The sequence below is a fragment of the Bidens hawaiensis genome, unplaced genomic scaffold (assembly GCF_021521415.1).
Source record: "Bidens hawaiensis isolate Kalapana, Puna unplaced genomic scaffold, B.hawaiensis_p1.1 tig00029807_1, whole genome shotgun sequence".
NCBI classification, from domain to species: Eukaryota; Viridiplantae; Streptophyta; class Magnoliopsida; order Asterales; family Asteraceae; genus Bidens; species Bidens hawaiensis.
Window position 1 is genome coordinate 20016 of NW_027494945.1, and position 10696 is coordinate 30711.

The 10696-nt window shown below is 35.1% G+C and overlaps 1 protein-coding gene, 1 long non-coding RNA gene and 1 pseudogene across 2 annotated transcripts; all 3 read right to left on the reverse strand.

The window, feature by feature from the left end:
* Positions 1 to 1223: 1223 nt before the first annotated feature.
* Positions 1224 to 1975, reverse strand: LOC143579461 (uncharacterized). The gene is made up of 2 exons (XR_013143464.1): positions 1626 to 1975; positions 1224 to 1541 (listed from the first exon to the last, which is right to left on the reverse strand). It is a non-coding gene; the product is annotated as an uncharacterized LOC143579461 (long non-coding RNA).
* A 4926-nt stretch (positions 1976 to 6901) lies between these two features.
* LOC143579462 (putative serine/threonine-protein kinase PBL3) lies at positions 6902 to 9901 on the reverse strand. Its single transcript, XM_077062764.1, has 6 exons — positions 9872 to 9901; positions 7871 to 8946; positions 7531 to 7799; positions 7319 to 7457; positions 7111 to 7247; positions 6902 to 7049 (listed from the first exon to the last, which is right to left on the reverse strand). The coding sequence occupies exons 2-6, from the start codon at positions 8007 to 8009 to the stop codon at positions 6909 to 6911; spliced, it is 825 nt and encodes a 274-aa protein (XP_076918879.1). The 5' UTR covers positions 8010 to 8946; positions 9872 to 9901; the 3' UTR covers positions 6902 to 6908.
* Positions 8067 to 8906, reverse strand: LOC143579459 (putative receptor-like protein kinase At5g39000 pseudogene; annotated as a pseudogene).
* Positions 9902 to 10696: the final 795 nt, after the last annotated feature.

The window sequence follows — 10696 nt, forward strand, 5'->3', positions numbered from 1 at the left end:
TCACGAAAGGAGATAATAATGAAATAATAGTTTTGACGTATTTTGAGTTTTGTTGTTAGGGATCTACCTAATGAAGGTGAAGAGTTGTTTGAGCTTGTTTATGGAAGCTTTCATTTGGAGACACAATGGGTTGCTACGGCTTCCGGTTTCACAGTGGTTTCAAACAATAAGGTACGAAAAGTGTGGGCGTATAGAGTGATGAAGAGTCGTGTTTCAAAGGGTGGTTGTAACGATCTATGTCTTGGTTTAATTCACATGTTTATCATTTACTTTTTTAACCAATGCATCGCGTGTAGTGCAATTTTAGCTTTTCCAACCGTTACTCATATGTTCAATGGGTTTTTTCATTTTTGATTTTGTATGAGTATTTATCATTTTAATAATACAAGTACAAATATAGAAATAAAGAGAAGATGAAGAAAATAAAGCTTTTAAGAATTTAATATTAAAGAAGCGTGTATCCAATTAGGGTTGGGTCGAGATGTATGTTCTCTGATTTTGGGCACGACCGAAGTCACACCTTGTCTTCTCCGGTAGGAATAGGATCGGCAATGCATAAAAAGCATGGTGGAAATATATATAGTGGTGTGGTTAGCAGGGAAGTCGTCATCATCACATGGTGGTCTCTGATATGGTGAATACAAGTATGTATGTAAAGCACTAGAGAGTATAGGTTTTGAGAGAGGGAAGCAATGTGGTGGAGAATGAATCATCTTCTTCTATTTATAGGTGAAGAATAGTGAAGCCCTAGTGGGCCTTTCCTAACTTGGGTCTGCCAGTTTTGTTTTAGCTTGGACTAGGTTGTCTTCTTATGTGTTAGGCTTTTTGAGAGGTAATCTCCACAAATATATAAAAACTTACATAGTTGCGTTTAGATACTTAATTTTATACATATTTGAGACCAGAAAAGGCTCAAGCAAACAAATAGTTTTCGAAAAAACAGAAATAAATAATGTTTGGGTAATAATTAGCTATATATTTATTTTTAACGACAACTCATCCACTCTATAATACTAATTCTTAGTTACAATTTTTCTTTAACAATCATGATACCTTAATCCATACTTTTGAACAAATAAAGTCTTATCTAACCATTTAATACCATTAAAGCCAAAAGTTATGTTAATAACCATTTAGTCAAGTGGAACTAAATTGTAACTAGAACGCGAGGGGCACCTGCGGAACTATACATTTGAAGTGTAAAGTAATTATATTGGTGGCAGTTGTAATGCAAATCATTAGATTTTTATTGCCATGCCATATGACCACATTATTCATACATTAACACACTGCATTATCAAGCTACGTTAGCTAGACATTAGTTTCATTGTCATGACACATGACCCTAATATGCATACATTACTTGCATCATATAATGGGAATGAAACTCTTCTTTCAATTCCAAGGCTTTATAAGAATGTCATCGGATGATGACAATAATATGGAAGGGTAAGGTGGGACTGTAGACTGCTACACACTGGATATAATCTGCAAGCCAGCAATGATCCACTGTTTGCGCGCTATGAACTTTGGTGACCTGACTGCATTTCAATCAAATTATCATTAAGTACATCAGGGAACAATATGAAAATACGCATTAGAGAAACGAAATAAAGGTCACTAACCCGACAGCTCAGTAATTTGGGTTGAAACAGGTTGACCTCAAAAGTAGCCATGTTTATGGAACCAAACAGTAAGCATTGGAAATATATTTGCGGTTAATGAGTTTGTGTTAAAAAAAAATATGTAAATTTGTTAGTAATAAAATGTAGATGATCTCAATTGTGTCAACTGAAAATAGTTCGAAACGAAAACGGATCAAGTGGGTCAAAGAGGTTAAACTCGGCAGATGAACTTTTTAAATACGTAAAATCTCTTATGATATAATTTTATAATCCGGCACTTAGTTGATAAAAATAAATAAATTTTGAGCCTAGAACAGATTTGAATCAATCAAACTCAACCTAATTTGTATGAAAGACTTACTGTTTTTAGCCTGAAAGTGTTATTATCCTTATGGCTCAAGTAATGTGTTATAAACTGCCAACCCTGGATCTGCAATCAACCAAATAAGGGTTAAACATTACTAAATCCACTACAACAAAACGCCATAAATATACTATTTTAACATTATATATAAGGACTTTTAATAACAATTACCAAAATGTCTCGTTTCATAAATTTTCTGTCCATTGCTACAAAGGAATTACTGTACATGCTTTTTTTAAAAAAAAATCTTATTGGCCCAATTGTCTTATATAATTACAGATATCTTAGCTTTCCTTTATAAGTGTGGAGATTTGGCATTCTTTTGTAAATTAGAGTGTTTGAATGTGTGTTTATATTGATATCTTCAACTTCAAATAGCAATTTTCAATCTGGAACTTTGGTAAAAAGTTATCATGATTATGATGTTTTTATTTAAGACAAAAAGTAATCGCATTTCAAGAGGTATGTGGTAAGTAGCTGTAAGAAAATTGATTATTGAGACTACTATAAAAATTAGCTAACAATCCTTAATTTTTCTGTTCAATTTGTCGCATGATTTTATTCTTCATGTCATTTTGAAAAAGTACATCCAAACACCACAACATTACAGCCGGAAGATCAGAAAACAACATAACTCATCAAAACAAATATAATCAAGAGTGTAAACAAAGAGATGGAAGTGAAATTGAACCTCACCTGCTTGCTGTCAATTTCAATTTCAACGGCTTATAATTCAAATCGGAGGGTTTCATAGACAATAGTGGAGCGGCGCTGGCCTCTTTCTCTCTCTGAATTTCTGTATGTAAAGGAAGATCCTAATAAGATTTTGAAAGTGGTGGATAAGAGACATGGAGATGACGCGTGGCTCACTTTCATGAGGAAGCCAAATACAAACCGAGAAGCACAGTTTACAATACCTCCCAAGATGAAAGGACGAGTGTACCAAACAAAAAGCAGAGTGTACAACAATCATTACGTACAAACCTTTGCAAATGTAATATACTAGTTAGCGGACCCGTCGCGTTACGGCGGAGTTTAGACAACCATTAAGAAATGCAGTACATGTGTGGCTTGCAATCTTGCATAATTTATGTTTTCACATAATACGCTACGCCAACTCTACAATATCTACGAAGACTAATGCATTATTGAACATAACACGGGAAAATCTTTACACAAAGCCATTCATCACTTAAATACTTCTATTGGCTCCCACAATTTAAGCCAACCCTTGTAATCCAGACACACCTTAATTTGCTCCATCTTCATTCTTAACTTTCAAAAATGTCTTGATTGACCAAAGTATCAAAATTCATACACGTGCGTGTTTGAATCAAGAACACTTTACTAAACATAATAAAAGCCATTATTAGCTCCCTAAAACTCCAAACAAATCAAAGGAATGCCCAAATAAAGTTAGACCATCAAGCCACACCAATAAGCAGCTAATTCTACACATGTTATAATTGATGGCAAGTCTTCCTTAAGCAAGAAAACTTAATTGAATATCATAAAGCCACTAACAACAACCTATTAACATGTCAAAAACATCAAGAAATACTTAAATAAAGTTGGGACCAATAAGCAACTCATTTTGCAGACTTTCTTCTATGAGTGGTCTAAATATCCCAAAATATTAGTAAAAATTAATTGGTGCAGTACTACTTACTATTTTATTCGGCCAAAACAAAACATATGCCATCTAATAATATGTTTAGTTGTTCTATTTCTTGAGGTCATGCAACTGAATTTTGGTATGTGACAGAGTTGTAGAGAATATGCACAATAACTTGGGTAGAAAAAGAAGACAAATACCATAGGCTGAAGTCAAAGACATCATATTCGTATAACGCATCCAAAATGTAAAACAAAATGGTAGCACATAGTGAATGACCATTTGTATAGCAGACATGCAGCTAAAATCTAAAACGACAAATAAAAGAAATTACCTTTGGAAAGTACAAGCACGCTGAGCAGCCGCACCTTCAAAGAAGAAACACACAACTGGTTAGCAAGTTAAAATGGAGATAGTAAAACATATAAAAATCTAGGACTCCAAAACTTAGAACTGAAACAAACATGCATTATGATTTCTAAAAACCACAATTTGCAATAAAAGTCATCAACAATTTGCCCTAGAAACAAATCTAAGTTAGCAAAGTTTTGTAAATTGAACAAACCAACATGATAAAAACATCAATAAATTGCCCTAGATATTCGCCTATTAGCACAGTAACACACACTTAAATCAAATTGATCAAATAGATTATGAACATGTAGATCTGAATAAAATCAAATCGAAAGAAACACAACAATCAAAGGTTGTTAAAACAGAATCACAAATAGGCTCTGTTATGTGACCATCATAGCCTTTACCAACCAAACTGACTCACAATCGTTGTCCACTGCCGCCATAGACGGCAGTATAGCCACCAGCAACATCAGGTCGGGAAACGTTTTGAGTAGCTACAATCATGAACCACAATAAACCATCATCATCGCTATTGTCTTCCAAAACCACCACCACCCCCCTAGCATACACCACCCACACCACACCACCGCCGCCAAGGGTTCGAAAATCGAATCCGACAACAGTCTGGAATAAAAAGGGGAGACGATGGTAACCCGGACGCACGGAACCCGCCAACAACAAACAAAAATAGGCCACAACCATAAACCCTGCTGTTGTATCAACCACTGTAACCATCGACACCGTTCGCGCCACTACTCCTAAGAGTCCCTAATCAAACCCGGCAACAGTGACTACGGTGAGGTAGACGGAGCGCGGTGGGAACACGGTTTTTGAAAACCAACATCACTTTCATCTTCTTTTTTTTTTGTGTGTCATTACTTTCTGCAACATAAAACAAAGCCCCTTTCAACAATGTGCAATCACATAACTTCAAAGTAAAACAGAATGTACAATGATCATAAACAACTTATAGAAAAACTGTAACTATTTATTACATGTAGTGCCTAAAGCAATAGCTCCATCCTCCAAGTGCATTGAGAACAGCCCCAGTTAAACCTCTAACTATAACTATTTATTACTGCAATGCAACACTTGAATATACACTCAGTTATACCTATGAAAATCAATTCTAATGAAATTAAAAAAATGATGACTTACCTAACTATATTTATGAAGGCAACTAACTGTATACCAGAATCCTAGTTTGGTATACAATTCTAACTTATAGTGATTTCTGCTTGTAGTCATGTAGGATGGGTACATAAGGGGCTAGAATACTTTGAGTTGATGAAAAATGATATTGATCTTGAACCGTTAAAAGCAGAACACTGTGCGTGTATTATTGATCTTTATGCTAGAGCGGGTTATTTAAATGAAGCAGAAGAGTTTATTGACATTATGCCGATAGAAGTGGGACCTGCGGTGTATAGAGCTCTCTTAAGTGGTTGTAGGGTTTATGAAAATAGGGAAATTGGTGACCGTTTGGCAAGAAAATTTGTGGGTTGTTTTCCTGATGATCCTGCAGGTTATTTGCAGTTATCATATCTTTTGGCCACCGATGGTTACTGGGATGATTCTGCTGGAGTGCATGATATCATGTGTGGTAAAGGGATTAAGAAAAAACAAGGCTATAGTTGGATATAACTCGTGTGTTGTAGTTTGAAAAATTGTTAAGCGCAAATATGTTTGTAACTTTGTAAGTCCTTTTCTTTTTCCAAAATGAATATAGCAATAACTAACTTTTGTTGAAATTGAAATTCTTTTATTTATGATTGAATAATTGATGTTTATGTCTCGCATAAGTTATTCTGCCAATGCGTATTTCCACAGTTGTCGTTTGTAATTTAGTCATAGTGTTAGAAAATGTACATTGTTATCATATGACATTGAAGTAAAATTGGAGCTGGAAAATAAATATTGCATATGGGTCAAAAAAAATTTAATCATAGTATAGGTGTGAAACATATACTTTTGTATGTATCAATGTAGGGTTAAAACAATAATATAAAACTATTGAGATTGATGTGAATATGGGTGAGAGAAAACTTGCTTCATGAAGATGGAAGGGAGTGAGTGTGCGCATTGTGACTTTTGTTTGTTTGTTTTTTTTTTAATTTGGTAACCATGAGAACCTGTTATTGGAAAATCTACACCAATAGCCCGCTAACCAATAGGAACGGATAAATTGCAGCTAGTAGCTACAGCTGGGCATGTGACCTTCAAGAGGTTATGTAGGAAACCAGTGGAAATAAGTTTTGAACATGAGACCTCTCCCCTTTAAAAGTTAACTTTTAGGGATTTGAATTATTGTTTGGTGAGGTTGTGGTTCAGTTTCAAGATAAACTTGAAAAATGTATTTGAGGGGGTCACTCAAATGCACCTGTAAAAAGAGGAATGCCAAAACAGGTAGCACTCGTAATTGTTAACTGTTCATTTTCGATATCATTTTGTAATTTGTTTCGTTTTATCATTGAGAGTGATAAGAATCATTTGATTCTTCTGATCATTCCTTTTCTTTGAGTGTGTTTGTAACAATAAACGACAAGATCAGCTAATTTCACTGCCTCTTTCAGAATATCAGTCTAAAGCTGGTTACTTATTCATATCACGTATTCACGTTTTATGATATGTTTAAAGTTGTCTTAATACTTTCAATGCTGAGTTCAGAGTATAATGTTGATCATCAATACATTTGAATGCAACACTAGCTAATTTAAACACCTTACTGATAGTAGTGTCATCTACATTGGACAGGCGCGGATCCAGTGCTCTCCTCAAGCCTTCTTGCCTACGTTTTCCTTTCCAATTCTTCACGTGTACTCGAAGATTGTCAATATTAATTTCGCTAAGACGTTCACCAGCTAGTATCTGAAGCAATAATTTTCCAAATGCACTTATCCTGTCTTTATATTCCATCCCTAATTTTATGTCACTGAAAATAGGAATACTAATAGAAAGTTAGGAGAGATTGAAGGAACTTACCCGTTTCTGGTGGATAGCAGTAATATAATGGATCCTCGTTTAGCTTGTATGGATCTACCTTTCCAAGTGTTTCAAGCTCAGCATCCGAAACCTTTGCATTGAAATCCTACATTTCAAACCAAGAAATAAAATACCTGTCGTCAAAGTTGCATCACATGAAAATTTACCTTGTCCAACAATATCTGATGTAGCTTAATAGTGTGATTATAATCCCAAGTCAGTCTTCTGTCTAGAAATGCAAAAGCTTCAGTTACTCCTAATGCTATTTGAAATCTTGTATGCCATGGAAGTGGTGTCATGTTATCTGAAAAGGATGCGGAAGTTACATTCTACATCTGTCTACAATGTTTAGTTTTTAATTAAGGCTCTACTTACTATTGAGCAAGTGATTATCCAAAGATCCATTCTCCATGAATTCATAAATAAGGAACGGCTGTACACACTCAAAACAGTAGCCTATAATCTTAACAAGGTTTGGATGATTAAATTCACTTAAGAATGTCATATCACCCAACTGCAACCATATATGATCATTAGGTCCACAAGCTACTTACCAATATTCCATAGCAAAAGATCAAGTTAGTTACCTGCATTTTGTTGTTATATTGAAACTGGAAGCTTTTAAGCATCTTAATGGCAATCTTTAATGGACCATCAATGACAGATAGGGAAGAAGTGTTGCTATCTATCAAACCTTTAAATACATACCCGTAATCTCCTTGACCAATCACCATGTCAAGCCTGAAATTTCTCGTGGCCTTTTTCAAATCATCGAAAGAAAACTTTTTCAAATCACAATGTTCTTTTGAAGAGGAGGCATGACTAATGTTGTCCTTTTCAAGAGGCTTGGTTTGAGCTGTTACATGGAAAATTTTAAGGATCATAATTAGTGGTAAATAAATAGTTTTATGGAATACATAAATATACCTGAGTTGACTTCAGATGAGATGAAGGGCCATTTAATCATTCTACCAATTGATAATAGGCCTACAGCTGGCGTTTCAGGGCTGTCAAACTTTTTTTGTAATGTCAGAGAAAGCTCAAGTGCGACCACAATCTCAACCATTTTAGGACGGTTCTCTGACTCACTACTCAGACAACGATATGCAATCTGCACAAATTCCTACAAACACTTTGGAGAGATCTGACTCTTGATCTTAAGATCAATGATGTCATACACTTTCTTTTTCTTAACAGATTCAACAACCCACTTTACCAAACTGATCTCATGAGTATCGTCATGACTGTTATCCAGTACTGCTACCCTCCCGCACAACAACTCGAATAATACCACTCCGAAGGCAAACACGTCTGATTTTCTTGTCAATCGTCCCGTAAAAGTATACTCTGGATCAAGATAGCCAAACGTACCCCTAATGCGGGTTTCGACAAAGGCACCTGATGTGTCTGTCGGGCCAAATTTGGCTAATCCGAAATCCGATATCTTAGCAGCATAGTCTTCATCCAACAAAATATTTGTGCTTTTAACGTCACGATGTATTACTCCATACTTGGTGCCTGTTCCGGTATGAAGGTACTCCAACCCTCTTGCTGCACCTATGCTTATCTTTAGTCGTTGGACCCAACTCAAATTAGTACCCTTTCTGTGTAAATGATCATCAAGGGTTCCATTTGGCATAAACTCGTAGACTAGGATCATCTCTGAGTTGTCGTTACAATAACCGATCAAAGAAACAAGATTACAGTGCCTCAACTTGGTAAGCATCTCGATTTCAGCCAAAAACTCAGTTGCACCTTGGTTGGAATCGAAATTCAATCGCTTGATGGCAACAATAGAAGTTTTTGCGTTTTCAATAGTGATGGTAGCTTTATACACCTTACCAAAACCACCCTTTCCTATGACCAGTGAGTCATCGAAATTCCGAGTGGCTGATTGAATCTCATCAACTGAGAATAGGCAGCATGATTGGGCGCAAGGGATTGATGAGATAGGAGTTTCCATTCCACAAACACAATTGTTGCTATAGTTTTGAGAGTTCTTTCTGTCATCATGAAGTTGAAGCCAATAAAAAACCTACCCATGTATTGACTTTGCAATAATTGTCCAAACATATACATGGTTTGTTTAACATTATTACCAATAGTTAACTGTTAACCTATGTATTGATTAATTTAATCAATATTACCTAGTGGCGATTTTGATGTGTAACACCGGGCCCTGACGATTTTTGGGCGATAAGTGTGTGTGTCCTAAAATGAAAATAGTCATTCTGCTGACGTGGTGCCATGTGTCAAACCCCCCCCCCCCCCCACACACACACACACCACCACCACCACCATTTTGTACCCTCCACTACACATAGCCTAAAAAAACTGCCTAGCTAGGTTCTGACTTTGCAATAATTGTTCAAACATATACACATACACAGTTTATTTCACATTATTACTACCAGCTAATTAACCTATTGGTCAATTTAGCCAATAATATTACCTAGCTTCAGAACAAGAACAACTTTCAATGTACAGAGCATACAATACAAGAGGTGGCAATATATATACGGGGAAAGTTAATGTACAAATGAAATTAACATGTTAATTGTGAGAATCAAGTAGAATAATTATATATCAGTAATTACATAAATGCTCTATGATGTAATTACATAATTACTTTACTTGATTCTCACAATTAAGCACGTTAATTTCATTTGTATTTGATCCAAACCCAATATATATGTCAGTTGGATAAGGGGTCAACGCTGTGTTCTGACCGGGATAAAAAATTCAAGGAATCAAACTGCTTTTCATTTCTCAGATCATAAAAAAGTTAAACTGAAAATATCACGTAACTGAATCCTTTGTATTGGTTAATATGATATATATTACTTAACTAACTGCTGCAAATTGAAATAACAAACAAAACAGCAATAAATTCGAACACAAAAAAAGGCTTAATTGAAAAATATTCACCTGATTGATGAAGGAATGAAGACGAGTAGCTGGCTGACCGACCGACCGACAGACAGACAGGCAACAGCGACTTGTTTTTAAAAGATATTGCCCATTAAGAAGGAACCCAGTTCCTTCCTGCCAGTGCCAATCACTATCAACGTGTAAATACAATTTGGTCGTTATTTAAATTCGTTGCCTTTTTTCTAACTAAATAAATGAACCCAACCTAATCTTTTTTGTTTAGCAAAACTCAACAAACCAAATTACTTTTTTAATAAATGTAAACTTCAGGTCGAGAGAGTTTTGGTTAAAACGCATTTTGGGTCGGAAGTGGTTCATGTCACTGAGAGAACGATGGTGGTGGTGGTTCAGTTCTTTATTATTGTTAAAAAAAGTGGTTTGGTTCATTTAGTTTTCTTAAAAAAGTGGTTCAGTTCGTTTATTCTTGTGAAAAAAAAATTTCTTCGTTGATTTTCGTTAAAAAAAAGGTGCATATGTTCATTTATTGTTGTTAAAAAGGTAGTTCGGTTCTTTTATTTTTGTTAAAAAAAGTGGTTCGGTTTGTTTATATTTGTCAGAAAAGTAGTTTGGTTTGTTTATTTAAAAAAAAAATTATTTTGGTTAAAAAAGTAGTTCGATTCAGTTCGCTTATTTTTGTTTTAAAAAATGGTATGGTTTGTTTATTTTGGTTAGAAAAAGTTAATTTTAATTTAAAAATAGTTTTTTACCACATAAGTAGTCCACGTCACTAGTTTTGCTACATCATCGTGTACGTCATAAAAAACTAACGGAATCTAACCCCGTTAGTGAAAAGCTCGTTGGTGGCCAATAGATCGAAACTTG